Below are 24,600 nucleotides of genomic sequence, written 5' to 3'. Positions count from 1 at the left end.
CCCAAACCCCTAGCAGCTCCAGAATTTCCACCAAGGAGGACTAGGGGAAATGGATCAAAGGCAGGGATTGAAGACACATTTCATAACACTTTATATAAGGAAAGTGAGTAAATTATCTATTCCACGTTACATAAGGAAATTGTCTATTGTCTGTATCAAAGAGAGGAAGGTGATCATGAGGAGGGGCGATAAACCCCCCATACCAACCACCTTTGTCCTGCCACTGACAACCCACACGCCCCTGAAAATCATATGGGAATTACACATTTTAGACATAGAGCCATATTGGGGAAATTATATGAACTAAAAGTACAGCACTCTGCTCATAAAAAAAAGTAAGAGTTGCTTAATCCTAGTGCTGTCAATTTTAATCACATGTTGAGCCTCTAAAGCTTTGTTGATTAGGCCAACAGCATGATATGAGCTATCACATTTGTCTGCTGGGGAGTGACCCACTCCATCCCCAGGTACCAACTGCTGTAAAAGCACTCAATTAGAAATCAGCATTTCCAAATACCTACTCAATCTGCCCCTGTCAGGCCTGGGCATCTCCCCACCTCTCATCAATCTCATCTGTTAAAGAAACAAACATCTTCACAATAACCTCCTTATCCTTTACACAGGATGGAATGACCATCAAGTGAGAACACATAGTGAACTATTTTCCAAACTACAGTACAAATAGGTATCTTTTAAGATGCCAGCTTTCTAAATAATACCTCTGTTTTTCAAAGAAAATACCTAAAGAAGACAAAGAAGTCACTAATGGTAGAATTGAAGGCATCAGCCAGGGAGATGCTTGGGGGATCCTCTCCAATGCAAAGATTGTAGACATTTATCTGCTTATTTCAGCAACCCCCAAACCCCTCTGCTTTGTACACAAGGCCCCTCAGATGCCTGCTTTTCATGAGTTCAGGAAGGACGTGAGGCTTCTTTCCTCTTGGTAAAGAAGACACAGTGCATTTGAGTGGAACTGAGTGCGTGCAGTTCACCAGCTAGTGAGCCACACCTGACTTGGATATTTTACAGAGAGAAGATCCAAAACAACTGGACGGGTTTGCAGCTCTGGAGCTAGTCACTGAGCCATACTTCTTTTAATATTTTTGTCAATCACGCTCATTCCCTTAGGTGTGAGGTGGGCACAGATAGCTGGTCACAGTGCAATGACACACCTGTGAAGTTTGCTCGTTTTCCGGTCACTGGATTGATTGAAGGTCGTTCCTATATCTTCCGAGTTCGAGCTGTGAATAAAACGGGAATAGGTTTCCCATCTCGAGTTTCTGAGCCCGTGGCTGCTCTGGATCCAGCTGAGAAAGCTAGACTTAAAAGTAAGTACTTTTCGTTTTTCAGGATCTTCTGTAAACCTTTTAAAAATGACTGCAGGAATCAGCTTCATTGCAAGGTCGTTTCTCTCCCTTCCACTAGAGGGAGACAAGAACAAGAAATCCTGTTTTTCATCAGAAAATCCGAGGAGGAAAATCTCCAGAAAACATTGCCTTAGCCATTCTTTTAAGAGCTTTATTTTATTTTATTCAGAAGACTTTATGTTGTTAAACTGAGTTCCAGGCATTGTGTGTGGAATGAAGTATGAAAGCAAAGGGCCTGGAGACAATTTTTATTCCTGTTGTTATACATTCCAAAAATAGTTTTCTTTCTGGCTCAAGGTCTATTTCTTTACCTTGGAGTCCACGCTTAGAGCATTAATATCTCAGTACAGTGCGTCTCTCTATATCAAAGGAAAAACAGATAGACAACATTATATCTGATCTATGTTTGAGTTCTCATATCAGATTCAAAAATAATTTGTTCAGGCCTGGTGCCATGGCTCACGCCTGTAATCCCAGCACTTGGAGAGGCTAAGGTGGGAGGATTGGTTGAGCCTAGGAGTTCAAGACCAGCCGGGGCAACATAGAAAGACCCCGACTTTGCAAAAAGAAAAAAAAAAAGAAAAGAAGAAAAAAATGCCAGGTGTGGTAGCACATGCCTATAGTCCCAGCTACTCAACAGGCTGAGGTGGGAGGATCGCTAGAGCCCAGGAGGTCAAGTGTGCAGTGAGCTGTGATTGTGCCATTGCACTGCAGCCTGGTCAACAGAGCAAGACTCTATCTCAATAATAACAATAATATTTCAATATGTTTAGTCTCCAAGTCTTAATGTCAAAATCGTGGTACATGAATCATGCCCTATATTTGTTTCATGGAAACCCATATGACATCTCCAATTATAGGAAACATAAAATGGCATTACGAGACGTGTTGGATAGTAACATTTCAGTCTTATGCCAGGCTTCTCAACCTTGGCCCTACTGGCATTTTAGGCCAGCAATTCTTTGTTGTGGGAGGAGGTGGCTGGGGGTGTCCTGTTCATTGCAGGAGGCTGAGCAACATCGCTTGTCTCTACCCACTAGATGCCAGTAGTGTCACCTAAGGGGCAAAATCACCTATGTAGAGGACTGCTGGTCTATGCCACATCACAGTGTTATTCTTTACCTTCAGTACATGTAGTGGCATCATAAAAATCTAATTAAAATAACGTCACTGGCCAGGCACGGTGGCTCATGCCTGTAATCCCAGCACTCTGGGAAGCCAAGGCAGGTGAATCACCTGAAGTCAGGAGTTTATGACCAACCTGGACAACATGGTGAAACCCCATCTCTACTAAAAAAATACAAAAAATTAGCTGGGCATGGTGGCAGGTGCCTGTAATCCCAGCTACTCAGGAGGTTGAGGCAGGAGAATCTCTTGAACCCAGGAGGCAGAGTTTGCAGTCAGCCGAGATCGTGCCACTGCACTCCAGCCTGGGCGACAGAGCAAGACTCCATCTCAAAATAAATAAATAAATAAAATAATAATGTCACAGTTTCCCTGGCAACTGCATCTCCTCAGATTCCTTGATTGCTCTTCAGTCACTTTTCACCAACCCTCCGACTTCCTGCCCCCTTTTCTAAACTGGGAAATTCCATCTCATACATTCACGTACTCCTCTTTTATCAATTCCAATAAAAATAAGATTCGTCTGAATTGCAAATAAGTTATCTCCTTTACCACCTTTTTCTGTTTTTGTGCAAACTCTGGCAAAAACTCCCCTGGTTAATGCAGGACTAGAACCATTCTCTCTGATGTTTATGGGATCATACAAGTGAATTTTCGCTTTAACTTGGTACCCATATCATTCATTTTCCTTCCTCAGGATCTCAACTGATTTCCTTTGTAGATAATGTTTTTCAAAATGCAGTGAGAAAAAATTGCTTTGCTAAGCTTTCCTGGAGGATCATCAACTCTCCTGTTTCATCTTCATTATGACAGATAAATAACTACTGGGCTTACAATTGTTCTGGAAATGTTTCTCCCAAATGCATGCTATCTCTTCAGAGGGGATGAGAAAGCCTACCTGTTTCGGGAGAGTCATGTTGAACAGTTAAATGAACACAGGTTATTTACCTAGCTTGTACAAGTACAGTTCCAGAAACATCTACTCAGCCAGTCCAGGCAGATTCTAGGCTCCAGCAGATTACGAGTCCCTTGAGGACAGGAACTGTGTTCCCCACAATGCCCTCTAAGTGTTGGATAAGATTCATAGGAAAACACATAAGTCTACTAGTAACAATCCCAGTTGTGACTAATCTAGCCACTTTCCCAATTCATCAGTGCAGCTGGTAAATTGCACATTTGTGAACGTCTGTGATTTTTATATTTGTCTCTGTTCAGGTCGCCCCTCAGCACCCTGGACTGGGCAGATCATTGTTACTGAAGAAGAACCTTCAGATAAGAAGTCTGGTTCCCCAAGATACTGTTGCTGATGTTTTGCTAGCCAGTTCCACTTTTGTTGTAGAGGGTGCAGTGTGCATTGCCTAAGACGTTTTGGGAAGAACATTCTAAAATATCTGGAGTTTTAAGTAATATTGTCAGAGAATCCCATTTTATTTTAAAAGCTTTGTTGAGGTGTAAGTATCATGCAGTTAAACTGCAAAATGTAACATGTACAATTTGATAAATTTTACACGTGTATATACCCATGAAACCATCACCATTATCAAAATAATGAACATATTTATTACCCCTAAAATTTACCCCTGCCCCTTTGTAATTCTTCCCTTTCATGTCTCCCCCCATCTCCAGCCATCACTGATCTGCTTTCTGTAACTATAGTTTACATTGCCTACAATTTTAGATAAATTGAATCATGTTCATTTTTGTCTGTTTTTCTTTACTCAGCATGAGATTTACCTGCATTGGTGTGTTTATCAATTCATTCCAATGTATTTATTCATTCACTGTTTTAAGCTTCTATGAACATTCTTAACTGTTGCTGTGGACATATGCTTTCATTTCTCTTGCATAAATACCTAGGAGTTGAATGGATGTGTTATACAATAGGTGTATGCTTAATTTTTAAAGGAACTGCCAACTGTTTTCCGAAATGATTGTACCATGTTACATTCCCACCAGCACTCCATGAGACTCCCAGTTTCTCCCACATTGTCACTAGCGCTTAGTGTGGCCAGTCTTTTTAATTTTAGCCATTCTAGTGGGTTCCTAGTGGCACTTCTTTGTGGCTTTATTTGCATTTTACTCATAATGTCGAGCATCTTTTCATGTGTTCATTGGCCAGTGTTTGTGACACTGGGCATCTTTCTCAAATCCAGGTATTTTTCCTGTTTTTTCCCCCCTGGAAATGTTATAGCATTAGTTTTTACATTTCACTCTGTGACCCATTTAAAATTATTTTTTTCTATATTACAAGAAGTAAGGGTCTCAGTTATTACTATCATTTATACTTGCATATGGCTATTAAATTATTTCAGCAATATCTATTGAAAAGATTATTCTTTACCCAACGAATTTGTCTTGGCATCATTGTCAAATTCAGTTGATTACGTATTTGTAGATTGATTTCTGGAATCTCTATTTTTCTTTCCCCTTCGTCAATGCCATACTGTCTTTATTACTATAGCTTTTCTGAGCTTCATTTTTTTCATATAAAAATTTTAGCATCTTAAAATAAGTATAAGTCCTGTAATCCTGTGTTGGCTTTCCCCCCCCAAAGTTGTTTTGGCTATTCTGTCTTTACATTTCTATATAAATTTTAAATTTAGCTTATCAATTTCTACAAAAACATGTTGGGATTTCAACCTAACAGCATCGAGTCCTTTGATTTATGAACATATCCTGTATTTCCATTTATTTAGCTTTGCCTTAATTTCTCTGTTAGTGGTTTTAGTGTGCAGGTCCTGCACATTTTAATAGATTTAATCTCAAGTATTTCATATTTCTGATGATGCTGTAAATGGTATTGCTTTTTACTTTAATTTGCTTTTATAAAGAAACTAGTATAAAGAAACACAATTTATTTTTGTGTATTGATTTTGTGTCCCACAACCTTGCTAAACTAATTTATTAATTCTCATAAACATTAGGGGCTTTTTTTGAAATTTGTTATGGATTTTCTGCCATACAGGATTATGCCATCTGTAAATAAACATAAATCCTTTTCTATCTGGATACTGTTTATTTCTTTTTCTTTCCTTATTGTTTCATCTAGAACCTTTAGTATAATATTGAATAGAAGTGGTAGACTGGTCATCTTTGCCTTTTCCCGATCTCAGGGTGAAAGCATTCAATCTTTCACCATTAAGCCTAACATTAAGTGTAGGGCTTTAAAAAAAAAAAAAAATATATATATATATATATATATATATATATATATATATATATATAATTGCACTTTAGGCTCTGGGGTACATGTGTAGAACATGCAGGATTGTTGCATATGTACATACATGGCAATGTGGTTTGCTGCCTCCATCCCCCATCACCTATATCTGGCATTTCTCCCCATGTTATCCCTCCCCAGCTCCCTACCCACCACTATACCTCCTCTATTCCCCTCCAACAGACCCCAGTGTGTCATGCCCCCCTTCCTTTGTCCATGTGTTCTCATTGTTCAACACCTGCCTATGAGTGAGAACATGCGGTGTTTGATTTTCTGTTCTTGTGTCAGTTTGCTGAGAATGATGGTTTCCAGATTCATCCATGTCCCTACAAAGGACACGAACTCATCATTTTTCATGGCTGCATAGTATTCCATCGTGTATATGTGCCACATTTTCCTTGTCCAGTCTATCATCGATGGCCATTTGGGTTGGTTCCAGGTCTTTGCTATTGTAAACAGTGCTGCAATGAACATACTTGTGCATGTGTCTTTGTAACGGAACCATTTATAATCCTTTGGGTATATATCCAGTAATGCGATTGCTGGGTCAAATGGAATTTCTATTTCTAGGTCCTTGAGGAATCTCCACACTGTCTTCCACAGTGGTTGAACTAATTTATACTCCCACCAACAGTGTAAAAGCATTCCTATTTCTCCACATCCTCTCCAGCATCTGTTGTCTCCAGATTTTTAATGATTGCCATTCTAACTGGTGTGAGATGATGGTATCTCAATGTGGTTTTGATTTGCATTTCTTTAATAACCAGTGATGACGAGCATTTTTTCATATGTTTCTTGGCCTCATATATGTCTTCTTTTGAAAAATGTTCATGTCCTTTGCCCACTTTTGAGTGGGTTTGTTTGTTTTTTTCTCGTAAATCTGTTTTAGCTCTTTGTAGATTCTGGATATTAACCCTATGTCAGATGAGTAGATTGCAAAAACTTTTTCCCATTCTGTTGGTTGCCAGTTTATTCTAATGATTGTTTCTTTTGCTGTACAGAAACTCTGGAGTTTAATTAGATCCAGTTTGTCTGTTTTGGCTTTCGTTGCCAATGCTTTTGGTGTTTTAGCCATGAAGTCCTTGCCTATGCCTATATCCTGAATGATTTTGCCTAGGCTTTCTTCTAGGGTTTTTACGGCATTAGGTCTTATGTGTAAGTCTTTCATCCTTCTGCAGTTAATTTTAGTGTAAGGTGTCAGAAAGGGGTCCAGTTTCTGCTTTCGGCACATGGCTAGCCAGTTTTCCCAACATCATTTATTAAACAGGGAATCCTTTCCCCATTGCTTGTTTTTGTCAGGTTTGTCAAAGATCAGATGGTTGTAGATGTGTGGCATTGCCTCTGAGGCCTCTGTTCTGTTCCATTGGTCTATATCTCTGCTTTGTTACCAGTACCATGCTGTTTTGATGACTGTAGCCTTATAGTATAGTTTGAAGTCAGATAGCGTGATGCCTTCAGCTATGTTCTTTTTGCTTAGGATTGTCTTGACTCTGCGGGCTCTCTTTTGGTTCCATATGAAGTTTAAGGTGATTTTTTCCAGTTCTGTGATGAGGGTCATAGGTAGCTTGATGGGGATGGCATTGAATCTATAAATTTCTTTGGGCAGTATGGCCATTTTCACAATATTGATTCTTCCTAACCACGAACATGGAATGTTTTGCCATCCATTTGTGTCTTCTCTTATTTCATTGAGCAGTGGTTTGTAGTTCTCCTTGAAGAGGTCCTTTACATCCTTTGTTAGTTTAATTCCTAGGTATTTATTCTCTTTGTAGCAATTGTGAATGGCAGTTCATTCTTGATTTGGCTCTCTTTTAGTCTGTTATTGGTGTATGGGAATGCTTGTGACTTCTGCACATTGATTTTATATCCTGAGACTTTACTGAAGTTGCTTATCAGTTTGAGGAGATTTTGGGCTGAGATGATGGGGTCTTCTAAATATACAAACACATCGTCTACAAATAGAGACAATTCGACTTTGTCCTTTCTTAATTGAATATGCTTTATTTCTTTTTCTTGCCTGATTTCTCTGGCTAGAACTTCCAATACTATATTAAGTAGGAGTGGTAAGAGCGGGCATCCTTGTCTAGTGCCATATTTCAAAGGGAATGGTTCCAGTTTTTGCCCATTCAGTATGATATTGGCTGTGGGTTTGTCATAAATAGCTTTTATTATTTTGAGATACGTTCTGTTGATATCTAGTTTATTGAGAGTTTTTAGCATAAAGGACTGTTGAATTTTGTCGAAGGCCTTCTCTGCATCTATTGAGATAATCATGTGGTTTTTGTCTTTGGTTCTGTTTATGTGGTGGATTATGTTTATAGACTTGCCAATGTTGAACCAGCCTTGCATCCCCAGGATGAAGCCTACTTGATCGTTATGGATAAGCTTTTTGATGTGCTGTTGCAATTGGTTTGCCAGTATTTTATTGAAGATTTTTGCATCCATGTTAATCATGGATATTTGCCTGAAGTTTTCTTGTTTTGTTGAGTCTCTGCTGGGTTTTGGTATCAGGATAATGTTGGTCTCATAAAATGATTTGGGAAGGATTCCCTCTTTTTGGATTGTTTGGAATAGTTTCAGAAGGAGTTGTACTAACTCCTCTTTGTACGTCTGGTAGAATTCGGCTGTGAACCCATCTGGACCTGGGCTTTTTTTGGTTGTTAGGCTATTAATTGCTGCCTCAACTTCAGCCCTTGTCATTGGTCTATTCAGGGTTTCAACTTCTTCCTGGTTTAGGCTTGGGAGGGTGCAAGTGTCCAGGAATTTATCCATTTCTTCCAGGTTTACTGGTTTATGTTCATAGAGTTGTTTGTAGTAATCTCTGATGGTACTTTGTATTTCTGTGGAATCTGTGGTGATATCCCCTTTATCATTTCTTATTGCATCTATTTGATTCTTCTCTCTTTTATTAATCTGGCTAGTGGTCTGTCTGTTTTGTTGGTCTTTTCAAAAAACCAGCTCTTGGATTTATTGATTTTTTGAAGGGTTTTTTTGTGTCTCTATCTCCTTCAGTTCTGCTCTGATCTTAGTTATTTCTTGTCTTCTGCTAGCTTTTGAGTTTTTTTGATCTTGCTCCTCTAGCTCTTTCAATTTTGATGATAGGGTATCGATTTTAGATCTTTCCTTGCTTCTCAAGTGGACACTTATTGCTATAAATTTTCCTCTAGACACTGCTTTAAATGTGTCCCAGAGATTCTGGTACGTTGTGTCTTCGTTCTTGTTGGTTTCGAAGAACATCTTTATTTCTGCCTTAATTTCATTATTTATCCAGTTAACATTCAAGAACCAGTTGTTCAGTTTCCATGAAGTCCTGCGGTTCTGAGTTAGTTTCTTAATCCTGAGCTCTAATTTGATTGCACTGTGGTCTGAGAGACTGTTTGTTACGATTTCTGTTCTTTTGCATTTTCTGAGGAGTGATTTACTTCCAATTATGCGGTTAGTTTTAGAGTAGGTGCGATGTGGTGCTGAGAAGAATGTATATTCTGTGGATTTGGGGTGGAGAGTCTGTGACTGTCTATTAGGTTTGCTTGGTCCAGATTTGAGTTCATGTCCAGGATATTCTTGTTAATTTTCTGTCTCGTTGATCTATCTAATATTGACAGGGGAGTGATAAAGTCTCTCACTATTATTGTGTGTGAGTCTAAGTCTCTTTTTACATAGTTAAGAACTTGCTTTATGTATCTGGGTGCTCCTGTATTGGCCGCGTATATATTTAGGATCGTTAGCTCTTCTTGTTGCATTGCCTTTTACCATTATGTAATGTCCTTTTTTGTCTCTTTTGATCTTTGTTGGTTTAAAGTCTATTTTATCAGAGACTAGGATTGCAACTCCTGCTTTTTTTTTGTTCTCCATTTGCTTGGTAGATCTTCCTCCATCCCTTTATTTTGAGCCTATGTGCATCTTTGCATGTGAGATGGGTTTCCTGGATACAGCACACTGATGGGTTTTGACTTTTTATCCAATTTGCCAGTCTGTGTGTTTTGATTGGAGCATTTAGCCCATTTACATTTAAGGTTAATATTGTTTTGTGTGAATTTGATCCTGCCATTTTGATGCTAGCTGGTTGTTTTGCCCGTTAGTTGATGCAATTTCTTCATTGTGTTGATGCTCTTTACCATTTGGGATGTTTTTGGAGTGGCTGGCACTGGTTGTTCCTTTCTGTGTTTAGTGCTTCTTTCAGGAGCTCTTGTAAGGCCAGCCTGGTGGTGAAGAACTCTCTCAGCAATCGCTTCTTCGTAAAGAATTTTATTTCTCCTTTGCTTATGAAGCTTAGTTTGGATGGATATGAAATTCTAGATTGAAAGTTTTCTTTTTTTTTTTTTTGAGACGGAGTTTCGCTCTTGTTACCCAGGCTAGAGTGCAATGGCATGATCTTGGCTCACCGCAACATCCGCCTCCTGGGTTCAGGCAATTCTCCTGCCTCAGCCTCCTGAGTAGCTGGGATTACAGGCATCTGCCACTACGCCCAGCTAATTTTTTGTATTTTTAGCAGAGACAGGGTTTCACCATGTTGGCCAGGCTGGTCTCAAACTCCTGACCTCATGATTTACCCACCTCAGCCTCCTAAAGTGCTGGGATTACAGGCATGAGCCACTGAGCCTGGTCTGAAGTATTCTTTTATAACACATGCACCTAGTGCTAAATATTTTTTTCTAGGTACTCTTTTAGCTATATTTCACACATTTTGATCTATTGTGTTTTCATTTTTATTTTGTGCAAAATACTTGCCAATTTTTTGATACCTTCTGTGATACATGGATTATTTGGAGTATGTTATGTAGTTACTAAATATTTGCAGATTTCCCAGGTAGCTTTCTTTTATTTGTTTTTAATACTACTATAAAAATTAAATAGAACATATTTTATATTATTTAAATCCTTTTAGATTTATTGAACTTGTTTTATGCACCAGAAAAATGTCTATCTTGGTAAATATTTAGTGTGCACTTTAAAAGCATTGTATTTTTTTTTTTTTTTTTGAGACAGAGTCTCGCTCTGTCACCCAGGCTGGAGTGCAGCAATGTGATGTCGGCTCACTGCAACCTCTGTCTCCCAGGTTCAAGTGATTCTCCTGCCTCCTGAGTAGCTGGGATTACAGGCACATACCACCATGCCAGGCTAATTTTCGTATTTTTATTAGAGATGGGGTTTCACCATATTGACCAGACTGGCCTCGAACTCCTGACCTCAGGTGATCTGCCTGCCTCGGCCTCCCAAAGTGCTGGGATTACAAGCGTGAGCCACACATGCAGCCAAAAAGCACTGTATTCTGTTATTGTTGAGTTTTATAAATATTAATTAGATCAAGTTAGTTGATAGCATTACTCAAGTCTTTTAGATCCTTAATTATTTACTGTTACTAATATCTACTTGATCTATCAATTACTGAGAGAGTAATAATGAAATATCTGACCAAATGGTGGATTTATCTATTTCTTCTTGCAGTTCTACCAGTTTCTTCATATATTTCAGGAGTGTTATTAGATGCATTAACATTTTTATTACTGTATCTTCTTGTGAACTGACCAGTTTATTATTATAACATGACTTCTTTTACCCATGGCAGTATTTTTTGCCTGGAAATCTACTTTAAATATAGCTATTCCAGCTTTCTTTTGATTAGTGTTAGCATTAGTGTTAGTGTTAAAAGTTTTGCTTTTAGCCTATGTATGTTTTTATATTAACACTATGGGTTTCTCATAGGCAGAATATAGTTGGGTCTTGCTTTTTTAAAAATCTAAATTGCTAATTTTTTCCTTTTAATTGGAGTGTTTTAACCATTTACATTTCATGTGATCATTGCTATGGTTGGATTTAAATTAATCATCTTGCTGTTTGGTTTCTATTTATTCTACTTGTTTCTTTTTTTATCTTTTTCTACCTTTTTTGGATTGAGCATTTTTTTATTCCATTTTATCTGTGTTCTCTCATTGGCTATAATTTTTTGTTTTGCTTTTTAGTAGTTTAGAATTTATAATATACATCTTTTCACAGTCTACCTTCCACTAATATTATATTACTTCATATGTAGTGTAAGAATTTACAACAGTGCATTTTTTTTTTTTTTTGAGACAGGGTGTCACTCTGTTGCCTAGGCTGGAATGCAGTGGCATGACCATGGCTCACTGCAGCTTTGACCTCTTGGGCTCAAGCAATTCTCCCACCTCAGTCTCCCAAGTAGCTAGGGCTATAGGTACACAGCACCATACCTGTCTAATTTTTGTATTTTTTTGTGGAGATGGGGTTTCACCATGTTGCCCAGGCTGGTCTGAAACTCCTGAGCTCAAGCAATTCACCTGCCTTGGCCTCCCAAAGTGCTGGGACTACAGGCATGAGCCACTGTGACTGGCCTGCAATGGTGTTATTCCATTTCCCACTCTTAGCCTTGGTACTGTTATTGTCATACATTTTATTTGCATATTTATTATAAACTTCTCAATATGATATTATTATTTGACTGTAGTCAGTTATCCTTCAGAGATATAAAATATGAGAAAAATGGTTTTATTCACTCACATTTTTATCATTTCCATTGCTTTTCATTTCTTTGTATAAATCCATATTTTCATCTGATATGATTTTCTTTCCACCCGAAGCACTACTTTGAACATTTCTTGTAGTGCAGGTATTTTACCTTTTGTTATCTGAAAAACCTCTATTTACTTCCGTTCTTGAAACATATCTTCAGTGAGTATAGAATTCTAGGTTGACAGATTTTTTTCTTTCAGTACTTTAGGAGCTTTGCCCAGCATAGTGCAGATCTACACTACAAGAATGATTGCTTTTATTCTTATTTTTGTTCCTCAATATATAATGTGTCTCCTTTTCCCTATCTGCTTTTAATATATTCTCTTTATCACTGGTTTTTTCGCATTTGATTGTTATATACATTGCATAGTTTTCTTCATATATCTTGTGTTAGGGTTTGCAAGTTTCTCCAATCTGTTTGTCTGTAGTTTTCATCAGATTTGGAAATTTTTCATCATTATTTATTTAAATATTTTTTCTGTACCCCATTATTTCTTCTTGACCTCTAGAATCCCTATATTTCCAGTCTCCTCTCTCCCTGCCTGATAAGACCAACTTTACTGTAGCTGTAAACTAAAATTGTCCTAAACTTTACTAAAACTGTAAACTCATCTCCACTGGGACCTTGGCTCCTGCCTATCTGCTCATAGGATTTTGTGCCCCACTTCATTTTCATCTCTGAGCCAGGGTAAATCCTGCTTTTGGAGAGTTCATGTGGCTCTAAACTCTAGATGCTCTGGGAATTCTGGGATCTGAGTGCTTCTGGAAGTTTGTCCTTGCTTTCACCCTAAAACTCTTGACCTGGCCTCAGAACTATTCAAAGATAAGAACAATGTCCTAGATTCCTTAGCTCTGTATTCTAAATGAACAATGGGGCTGGCTGCAGTGGCTCACACCTGTAATCCAAGTAATTTGGGAGGCTGAGGCGGGAGGATCACAACAGCTCAGGAGTTCAAGACCAGCTTGGGCAACACAGGGAGACCTCATCTCTACAAAAAAAAAAAATTTTTAATTATGTAGGTGTGGTGGTGTACACCTGTGGTCCCAGCTATTTGAGAGGCTGAGGTGGGAGGATTACTTGGGCCCAGGAGGTCAAGGCTGCAATGAGTCATGATCGCACCACTTGCACTCCAGCCTGGGTGATAGAGTAAGACCCTGTCTCAAAACAAAACAAAACAAAACCCTGTCTCAAAACAAAACAAACAAACAAACAAACAAACAAACAAAAAACCCTCCTCAATGGCATTTGAAGAATGAATGAATGAATGATGTTCTGGGGGGAATTTTAGAGACAAGATACTTCTTTATACTGTGGAACCATCATTAACTCTTCTTTCAGGAGGAGAGCAGCATCTGTGGCTCTCTGTGTGTCCTGGGCTACCCAGAATGTGTGCTTCTCATTTTTCCTTGTTGTTTTTCAGAGGGTATTGTGCCTGGCCCCCCGACAGACCTCTCTGTCACTGAGGCCACCCGGAGCTATGTGGTGCTCAGCTGGAAGCCCCCTGGCCAGCGTGGTCATGAGGGCATTATGTACTTTGTGGAAAAGGTAAGACTCTAGAATCAACATGATCTCATGCTACCTCCTAATGATTTCTTTAGAGAAGTAGAAGTTATATTCCCAGGGAGAATGGAGGAAGGAGCATGTCCTGAACTCACTAGATCTTTATAAACTGTGAACTCTCTAGAACTCTATAAACTGTGAACTGTATAGAACAAAGTATATGGCACAGAACTTTGCCTGAAAATGAAGGGGTTTATGGGTCCCCAAGACTCACCCATTGACTCCTAAGAGGTCCAGATCCAATATCATAACCCCTACAAGAAGAGAAATGTTCCTACAATGGTAGATTGCCTGGATGACAATGTTTTCTAGAGACATTCCTGCCTCCCTTGCTTTGGTAATGGTTTTTCCTCTCTCTACCACTCCTCCTTCTGTAGTAGGGCATGAACATCAGTGATGCTAGCAGGGAGGGGAGAATGAAGGGGCAATACTCTCAAATGGCTGGGAGTGTGGAAGACAGCAACGCCACTGCAATTGGCTAGCTCCACTCTGAGTACAGGTAGCAGAATGAGGTCAGGGGTCACAAAACAATAAATATCCACAAATTCTTTCCTCAGATATCTTACAATTATGTCGAGAATTAGAGAAGGCAGCATGCAATGAAGACCCAGAATGGATAGAATGAATGAGAACGGCATGTGAATCAACTACACATCATATTTGAGGGGAGTTCTGGTAAGGATTTATGCCCAACAAATAGAGAAGAGCCAAGACCTGGACAGGACATTATTTTGGGGGAACTGACCCAGTCACAAGTGTAGAAACAGGAGAGCTGGCCAGGCAAGGCACAGGTCTCAGGGAGCAAGAAGTCCTTGGCTAACAGGATCATAGCTACTGGAAAACAACATTTAGAGAGAATTTGCTTAAAATAAGTTGCAAAATCCATTTGTCAAAAAGGTTTTGATTAGGATATAATTGAGAAAATGAAAGAAAATAGGTTTATTTCATCCCATATATAAGAACATATTTTTCCCAAGACAGACTCTCCCTCTGTCCCCCAGGCTGGACTGCAATGGCACGATCTCAGCTCAATACAACCTCTGCCTCCTGGGTTCTAGCGATTCTCCTACTTCAGCCTCCTGAGTAGCTGGGATTACAGGCGCCCACCACCATGTCCAGCTGATTTTTGTATTTTTAGTAGAGATGGGGTTTCACCATGTTGGTCAGGCTGGTCTTGAACTCCTAACCTCAGGTGATCCACCCACCTCAGCCTCCCAAAGTGCTGGGATTACAGGCGTGAGCCACCACATCTGGCAAACATTTATATTTTTATTGATAGCGATGCACTATTTTTTAGAACAACAAATGACATAAGTGTTTGTACTTTTAAATTTTATTTTTATAAAATTGTGTGATAGCATGAAAAAGTATCATTTACTTTACAGTTTACTTTCATAGCAAAATCATAGACAAATTTTTTAATAAAAATATGGTGCTTAATTAATTTTCCTAAAGGTCTTTCTCTTGTATCCTTAATACCGTTCTGATCATCCAATTTTGTACACCTATTAGGTCACCTTCCCTGGTAATTATTGCAAGAGAATACATTTCATAGGTATATAGGTGTATGCAAACTTCTGCAAATTAGGTAACAACATAAAGACAATATGCAAATATCTTTGAGCTGCATTCTTCACTTCCTTCTTATTCTTAGCAAATTGGTAACAATGAATGCCTTATTTCTTCAACATGCAATATGGTGGACATCTTCCAAGAGAGTCTTGTTTCACAAAAATAATATTACAATTTTATATATTTTCTAGATATTAGCTTCAAATATAATATAACTTGAGTAGCATTCTAAGCTTTTTTTCTTTTTTGAGACAGAGTCTTGCTCTGTTGCCCAGGCTGGAGTGCAGGGGCATGATCTCAGCTCACTATAACCTCTGCTTCCCATGTTTAAGCAATTCTGCCTCAGCCTCCCAAGTAGCTGGGATTACAGGCACCCACCACCACGCCTGGCTAATCTTTGTATTATTTTGGGGGTGGTCTCAAAACTCCTGATTTCAAGTAATCTGCCCGCCTCAGCCTCCCCAAGTGCTGAGATTATAGGCATGTGCCACTATGCCCAGCAGCATTCAAAGCTTTTTAAAAGAAAATAGATGGCAAAAATAGAGTGGTGGATCAATGTTCACTTCCTGGTGTATTTAATACACACCCCCACTGAATCTCTCTGAAACACTTCACAGGAAGAAGGTTCTGAATAACCTCTGTGACAGTAATTACCGTTTTTCCTATAATAATGACACACAACTATTCTGAGATGTTTTCTGCAGATGAGTCAAGTTTGGCTTCTGCTGAACCTTCCCTCTGGTCATATGAACTCTAATTTCTCTGTGAGAGTCCATAACTTCCCTAGACCTAAATACATATGAGTTTGTGATTAAAAATTTAAATATTCTTCCCCCCAGCACACCTATTGGCATGGAACAGAAGGGGACATTTATGAGCACAGCACTGCATAGAGAAGCCAGCACAGGGCACAGAACACCCAGTATTGAGGACACAGAACACGTCTAGGGACCTGGGGTACATTTACAGAACCATCCAAATGTCAAACCGTTGCGAGCTGAAGCTAAAATTATTTCTGATGCAGCTCGTCTGATCTGCTGCTGACCTTTCTAAAGGGAAAAGGTTCACGAACTCCTGTCCCTGATGTATCTGTTCCAGGATGCCCTACACCCAGCATGCTGCCTCTTGGGTCACTATGTACTTGTTCTTCTTCGCAGCATGTCCGTGAGCCATAGGATGGGTGAAATTGAAGGGTTTATTAGCAAGGGACGCAGATGAATCAATCCTTGGCACTTCCAGCTCATACCCCTCCATCCTACTGTGTTCTTTTTAGCCCCAGACTTTTTCCTCAGTTGTCTTATGTCTTGAGCTCTTTCTCTCACTCCCCTGTTGGAAATCCAGTCATGTCAGAAACAAGGACTATCACTCATTAACAGCAGGAATGAAAATAGCTAAGATGTGCACTGTTCTAAGCACTCTACACGAGTTAACCCACTTAAGAATTCTTAGAGTAGCCCTATGAGGTAAATACCTTTGTTTACATCATGCCTATATGTTTTTTAATGTTTTGTAGAGATGGGGTCTCCCTATGTTGCCCAGGCTGGTCTCAAACTCCTGGACTCAAGCAATCCTTTCCTGTTAGCCTCCTAAAGTGCTGGGATTATAGTTGTGAGCCACTGCACCTGGCACAGTGTGTCTATTTTGTAGATGAGGAGACGGAGACATCAAAGGGTATGTAATTTGCCCAAGGTCACAGAGCTGGTACAACATAGAACTAAGAATTGAACCCCAGCAGTCTGGTTCAGGTCTGTAATCCAGCTATTACACTTGGCCGCCTTTCAATCTTCCCAGCCTTGTCTTCTCCTCTGGAAAACATTGACAATCATATAATACTACCTCCACTATACTTACTTCATGGCATAGTTGAGAGGAGTAAAGAGTTATAATGGCTTATGAAGTTCTTGGCACAGTGAAAGGTAGCTATTTTTTTTTTTTTTTATGAGAGTATAAATGCCTGATAATTGTTTAAGAATATCCCAGGGTGGAGTATGTCAAAATAAATCAAAGCCATAAGTGAAAAAATTATAAGGTCTGAGAGAATTTCACCCCTCAGCAGGCAGCAGACACACAAAAGATATATTATCATAAAAAAGCACTGCAAGGGGCCAGGCACGGTGACTCATGCCTGTAATCCCAGCACTTTGGGAGGCCGAGGCCAGCGGATCACCTGAGGTCAGGAGTTCAAGACCAGGCGCAAAACCTGGTCTCTATTAAAATTATAAAAATTGGCTGGGTACAGTGGTTCACACCCATAATCCCAGCATTTTGGGAGGCTGAGGTGGGTAGATCATGAGGTCAGGAGATCAAGATCATCCTGGCTAACACAGTGAAATCCTGTCTCTACTAAAAATATAAAAAATTAGCTGGGCATGGTGGCACGTGCCTGTAGTCCAGCTTACTCGGGAGGCTGAGGCAGGAGAATGGCTTGAACCCAGAGGTGGAGGTTGCATCGAGCCAAGATTGTACCACTGCACTCCAGCCTGGGTGACAGAGCAAGATGCTGTCTTAAAAAAAAACAAAAAAAATTAGCTGGGTGTGGTGGCGTATGCCTGTAATCCCAGCTACTCGGGAGTCTGAGGCAGGAGAATGGCTTGAACCCAGGAGGCAGAGGTTGCAGTGAGCTAAGATCGCGCCACTACACTCTAGCCTAGGTGACAAGAGCAAAACTCTGTCTCAAAATCAAAACAAAACAAAACACTGCAAGGAACTTTAGAGGTTACCTTGTCAAATTTGCTCATTTTACAGAAGACAAACTGAGGCCGAGAGCATGCATGTGACTTTCCAAGGTCACGTGGCTTGTTATTAGCGCAAAGGGACCAGATCCCATCCTTTGACTCCTCTCTGCCATGCCATGTTGCCTCCCTATCAAGTCAAGGAAGATTATGCTGTGTGCTGGACTAATAAAGTTTCAAAAATATACCATCCTGACAGCTGGTCAGTCTGTCACAAGATCTGGATTTTGGAAAAGTCTTGTGAAACCGTTAAAAAGTTCTATAGCGAAATCAGGCAAGAGTTTCTAAATTTCTTCTTCTACCAATCATGAGCAAAGTTGAAAGTTAAAATAGGAGGGAAAAAGGATTACCAAAGACTTACAATTTTCTTACTACATCTTCTACTAGAGTTTAAATATACATCACATCCTTCATTCGAGGATTTCCAAGTCACTCTAGATTATTTTAATTTTAAGAATAGAGTCTCATTAAATTAGTTTTCCCATTAATTATTCTAAAGCTTGGGCAAAAGAAAAACATGTTTTTAAAATCTGGTTTTAATAATTGCACATATTTACAGGGTACACTGAATATTTTGATACATCCCTGCAATGTGTAATGATCAAATCAGAGTAATTGGGGTATCCATCACCTTAAATATTTATCATGTCTTGGTGTTGAGAAAATTCCAAATCTTATCTTTTAGGTATTTTGAAATATATAATAAATTATCGATAACTATAGTCACCCTATTGTGCTACTGAACACTAGAACTTATTTCTTCTTATTGTATTTTTGTGTCCATTAACCAATCTCTCTTCGCCACCACCCCTAACCTTTCCCCGCCTCTGGTACCCACCCTTCTACTCTCTACCTCCATAAGAGCAAATGTTTTCGCTCCCACATATGAGTGAGTACATGAGATATTTGTCTTTATGTGCCTGACTTATTTCACTTTACATAATGACCTTCAATTCTATTCCTATTACTGCAAATGACAGGATTTTATTCTTTTTTATGGCTGAATAATATTCCATTGTGTATATGTACCACATTTTCTTTATCCATTCCTCCATTGATAGGCACTTGGATTGATTCCATATTTTGACTATTGTGAATAGTGCTGCAATAAACATGGGAGTGCAGATATCTCTTTGACATACGACTTTTCTTTCTTTTGGATATATACCCAGCAGTGGGATTGCTGGATCATATAGCAGAAGAACATCTTCATCTTTCATTCATTCAGAAAAAAAATACTGTAGTTGATTATGTGTTATTTGCCAGATACAATTTTATGCTCTGTCATAAAGCAGTGAACAAAGCTCCTTGAACTTACATGATTTGCTCTTCAGTGGAGGAGACAACAAATAAATAATTTCAAGTAGTGATGCATGATTGAAGAAGAATAAAGCAGGCTAAGAAACAGAGAGTGATAAGAAAAGGACCAAGTATTCTTTTAAATAGGTAATGGGCAGGCCAGGTGCAGTGGCTCATGCCTATGGGAGGCTGAAGTTGGTGACTCACTTGAGTCCAGGAGTTCGAGTCCAGCCTGGGCAACATGGGGAAACCTCGTCTCTACAAAAAAAAATACAAAAATTAGCCAGGTTTGGTGGCATGTGCCTGTAGTCCCAACTACTCAAGAGACTGAGGTGGGAGGATCACTTGAGCCCAGGGAGGTCAAGGCTGCAGTGAGCCCTGATTGTACTACTATACTCTAACCTGGGTGACAGAGTAAGACCCTGTCTCAAAAATAAAATAAAATAAAATTTAATTAAAATTAGAAAATTACCTGACCCCAGACTATCCTCAAAACAAGATTTTTGTGGATTTAATTATTGTATTTCATTAACAAAGGAAGTGAACTATTAAAGTAGTATATTTATCAAACAATACAAAGCTGTATTAGACCATTTTCATCCCTTTGATAATGACATACCTCATACTGGGTAATTTACAAAGAAAAAGAGGTTTAAAGGACTCTCAGTTCCACGTGGCTGCGGAGGCCTCACAATTATGGTGGAAGGCGAAAGGCATGTCTTACATGGCGGCAAGGAAGAGAGAGAATGAGAGCCAAGTGAAAGAAATTTCTTCTTCTAAAACCATCAGATCTCGTGAGACTTATTCACTACCACAAGAACAGTGTAAGGTATATTGCCAAGTCAAAATGAGGAAACTGAGGCCAGTGTGAGAAAATGAGAATCCAATTTATTCAGCTCCCGGGCGAGGTTCTGTGGTCCGGGAAGGGGCCAGAGAAGTCTCAATGGGCTTTTCAGGGTGTGGGGTCTTATAAGGAGTGGAGGTAGTTGATTGGTCATTGGGGAAACAAAGAGCAGACAGTTTCATTGGTAAGGAGGTTTGATTGATTATTAGGGAAACAAGGGCAGACAGTTTCATTGGTCAGGGGAAGTTAAGATGCCGATGGGGTGAGCTGCCTTTGGTAGCCAGGCGGGGCTACTGGTGGGTTGACCAGCTGGAGAGGTCAATGTTAAGCTGCTGTTGGACAAATCTTTGGTGGGCTTTTTAAATTTTGAAGGGGTCGAGTGAGGAATGCAGGAGTGGGTGTGTGGAGCCTGCATGGAGAGGCCAGATAGGAGTGGGTGTGGGGAGCCAGCATGGAGAGGCCTGATAGGAGTGGGTGTGGGGAGCCAGCATGGAGAGGCCTGATAGGAGTAATATGTCTGGAATGATGACTTCATTATCCGGCATGGGGAGAGATAAGTGTGTCTATTTAGCTCCTGGCGAGGCAGCCGGCCTTACAAACAGTATGGGGGAAACCACCCCCATGATTCAATTATCTCTCACCAGGTCCCTCCCACACACATGGGAATTATGGGAGCTACAATTCAAGATGAGATTTGGGCAGGGACACAGCCAAACCATATCAAAAGCCATATTTGATTTAGCGAATCCTATGAACTTTAGATGCTTCATCCCCCATTTCCTCCAAATCTCTCCTCCAGTCCAGCTCGCATTACAGGGAGTGGTTTGCTGCAGATGAATGAAACTTGGAGATGCCTCGCTTGTGCTTGCTGTGCTTTCAGTGGGTTTCCCTGTTTTTGCTACAGTGTGAGGCAGGAACAGAAAACTGGCAGCGAGTGAACACGGAGCTCCCTGTGAAGTCTCCCCGTTTTGCGCTGTTTGACCTGGTTGAGGGGAAATCCTACTGTTTCCGCATCCGCTGTTCTAATTCTGCAGGAGTCGGTGAGCCCTCCGAGGCAACGGAGGTGACTGTGGTAGGGGACAAACTTGGTAAGCAACTGTAAACTTCTTTTACTTCAAGAGAAAATTTTAAAGCAAGAATCTAAGTTGTATTTGTATATTTGGCCAGGAGTAAAAATGGTGACATCTTTCTTTCACATTATAAATTTAGTTGCTGGTTGTACTTAGCCTATACATTAAACAAGAATTCAGTGTTTTTGTTAATGAAAAGTAAACTTCCTTGGGAGTTTCAACAATATTTATAACGTGTTTTTTCTGAAGTTCATAGATATTTAGTGTATCCATGCTCCCTAAGTTTTTTAATTTTCTGCTTTAAAAAATACAATGTAGGCCAGGCGTGGTGACTCACACCTGTAATCTGAGCACATTGGGAGGCCAAGGCAGGCAGATCAATTGAGGCCAGGAGTTTGAGACCAGCCTGGCCAACATGGTGAAACCCCATCTCTACTGAAAATACAAAAAGTAGCCGGGCGTCCTGCTGCATGCCTGTAATCCCGGCTACTCAGGCTGAGGCAAGAAAATTGCCTGAACCCGGGAGGTGGAGGCTGCAGTGAGCTGAGCCTGCACTGCTCACTGCCATTGCTCTCCAGCTTGGGCAACAGAGTGAGACTCGGTCTCAAAAAAAATAAAATTGTAAAATAAAGCAACCGTCCTTTTGACATGATGAAGTGTGTAAAATACCTAGGTGTCTGTGCATAGGTGATAAGGATGACGTTTTAAAACCACCTGAGTTTGATCACCGTTTTCCTCTTTCTCAGATATCCCCAAGGCTCCTGGCAACATCATCCCAAGCAGAAACACAGATACCTCAGTGGTAGTTACGTGGGAGGAGTCCAAAGATGCCAAAGAGCTGGTCGGGTACTACATAGAGGCGAGCGTTGCTGGCTCTGGCAAATGGGAGCCCTGTAACAACAACCCCGTGAAGGGCTCACGGTAACTGAAACAGGCGTGCAGAGTGGGCCATGTCCTCTGGAGCTGCTATAGACACACATGGCACACAGACATCCAGTGAGGGAGATTTTTTTTAAAAAATTATACTTTTTGGCTGGATGCGGTGGCTTACATCTCTAATCCTGGTACTTTGGGAGACTGAAGTGGGAAGACTGCTTAAAGCCAGGAGTTAAAGACCAACCTGGCCAACAGTGAGACCCCATCTTTAAAAATAAAAATAACAAAATAACGTTATACTTTAAATAAGCTGGATGCAGTGGCAGGCCTGTGGTCCTAGCTACTCAGGAAGCTGAGGTGGGAGGATCACTTGAGCCGAGGAGTTCGAAACTGTGGTACCCATTGACCAGGCCTGTAAATAGCCACGATATTCCAGCCCTGGCAATATAGGGAGACCCTATCTCTAAAAAAGCAAAAGGCTGGGTATGGTGGCTCATACCTGTAATCTCAACACTTTGAGAGGTCAAGGTGAGCAGATTGCTTGAGCCCAGGTGTTTGAGACCAGCCTGGGCAACATGGCAAAAACCCTCTTCTACAAAAAATATAAAAATCAGCCCAGCATGGTGGTGTGCCTGTAGTCCTAGCTACTCAAGAGGTTGAGGTGAGAGAATTGCTTGAGCCTGGGAGGTCGAGGCTGCAGTGAGCTATGATCACACCTCTGCACTCCAGCCTGGTGACAGAGCAAGACTCCGTCTCAAAAAAAAAAAAAAAAAAAAAGCCAAAAAAAAAAAAACAGTTACACTTAAGACATTTAAATGAATTTAAAATTGAACGTATTAGATGCAATACATCTTCTTAAAAAGGTTTACTTGTGATGTTAAACACTTAGCAACATATAATGCCAGCTATTGTAAGAGTTCATTTAACAGTGCTTTTCTGTTTTTTTCCTGTATGCTGCTTCTTCCTTTTTTACCCTTCTGATTTTGTATGTAATATGAAACCTGATACTAGATTCTGAGGCTCTAACATACTCTACTTAACATAAATCACCCAGGAATTTTAAATGAAGAGAGAAAAAGTATCAACATTTTACAAATTCTGAACATCAACATGATTAAACCCAATTGCTACACAGACATAAGTAACACCAAAACAAAGATATTCAGAATACTTTGCTGCCTCTTTGTATCTGTTTTTAATGGAGGAGCGTTGGTTTTTTCCTTGCTTTCAACTATTTTATCAATCGGCTTTGCATCTTGATGGTGAATTCTGGTCTACACCCAGACCAGAGACCAGTCTGAGAGGGGGATGCCGCCATCCCCAAAATTGTCAAATAGGTTTGTTCGGCAGCTTCTGGCTTGGACCGCTTCTCAATCCAAGGACCCCCCATAGGATGAGTTGGTTTTACAGAACATGAGAGAATAGACAAACAGATTAATTAGGGAAGGCAATATGTTTTGAAAAAGATTCATTTAGCCTGTTGGTGCATTTCATTTTTCCTCTGAGGTATCCAGCATTTTCCTAGGACTATTTAGAAACACTGGTGGTGTGTAGGCAGGAGCTGCTGGAGGGCAGGCACCATTTTTTGTTCATCTTTTGTCCACAGTAACTCCTAGCTCAGTGTCTGGAACATGGAGACCTCAATAAATCTTCGCTGAAGCAAGCTGACCCTAAGGACTGAAGGACTGGCCTGGATTATGGCTCCTTTATTAAATACTTGAACATGCTAATAGTCATAGATTCATTAGCAGACCTGTTACTTCCTCTGGCTGCAATCCTTAGGATGGATTCAAATGTTACAGTGATTCGTGAACAGCTATTTATAGCCATAATAGCTATGAAAAGAGTGAGGTTGTCTTATGGATGAAACTGCCCGTGGATTCACACCTCATTATTGGATCCTTATATCTAAATAGTAATTCTAGAATCCATTGTTCACCTTATCTTCAGATTCTAGAGTAATTTCCCAAGTAAGTACCTTCCTTGGCATCCAGGGAGACAGTGACTAGGCCTCTATGACAAGGAGCCACCAATTAATCATATTATTAATTGGGTATTAGGCTTAATACCTGGATGATAAAATAATCTGTACAACAAACTCCTGTGACATGAGTTTACCAATATAACAAATCTTCACATGTATCCCTGAGCCTAAAAGTTAAAAACTATATGTGAGTTATACTCTAAAATTATTTCTTAAAAATAACATTATTACTAGTAACTATTATTTATTAAATGCCTCATATATGCCAGGCCATATAATAGGTACTTCATATACTTTATAATTAACCTCTACATGAATATTATCATGTAAGCATCATTATCCCTATTTTACTGGTGAGCATTCAGGGGAAGACCAGGGCTCCTCATTTTTTGACAAAGTAGGTTTAGAAAAGCACCTTAGTT

General features: G+C 39.9%; 1 protein-coding gene across 1 annotated transcript in view; it reads left to right on the top strand.

Moving 5' to 3' along the window:
• The window catches only part of LOC135276074 (myomesin-1-like), a 148,739-nt gene that overhangs the window by 69,406 nt on the left and 54,733 nt on the right, over positions 1–24,600 (top strand). The window contains exons 12-16 of the mRNA XM_064379371.1: positions 1,129–1,328; positions 3,708–3,776; positions 13,662–13,786; positions 21,153–21,336; positions 22,065–22,239. Of these exons, the coding sequence (XP_064235441.1) occupies positions 1,129–1,328; positions 3,708–3,776; positions 13,662–13,786; positions 21,153–21,336; positions 22,065–22,239 (753 nt within the window). The remainder of the gene's footprint in view (positions 1–1,128; positions 1,329–3,707; positions 3,777–13,661; positions 13,787–21,152; positions 21,337–22,064; positions 22,240–24,600) is intronic.

The sequence above is a fragment of the Aotus nancymaae genome, unplaced genomic scaffold (genome assembly GCF_030222135.1).
Source record: "Aotus nancymaae isolate 86718 unplaced genomic scaffold, 86718_ANA_hifiasm-v0.15.2.pri h1tg000020l, whole genome shotgun sequence".
NCBI lineage: Eukaryota > Metazoa > Chordata > Mammalia > Primates > Aotidae > Aotus > Aotus nancymaae.
Note: the sequence above shows the minus strand (reverse complement) of the source record. Positions and strands in the feature narration are given on the sequence as shown.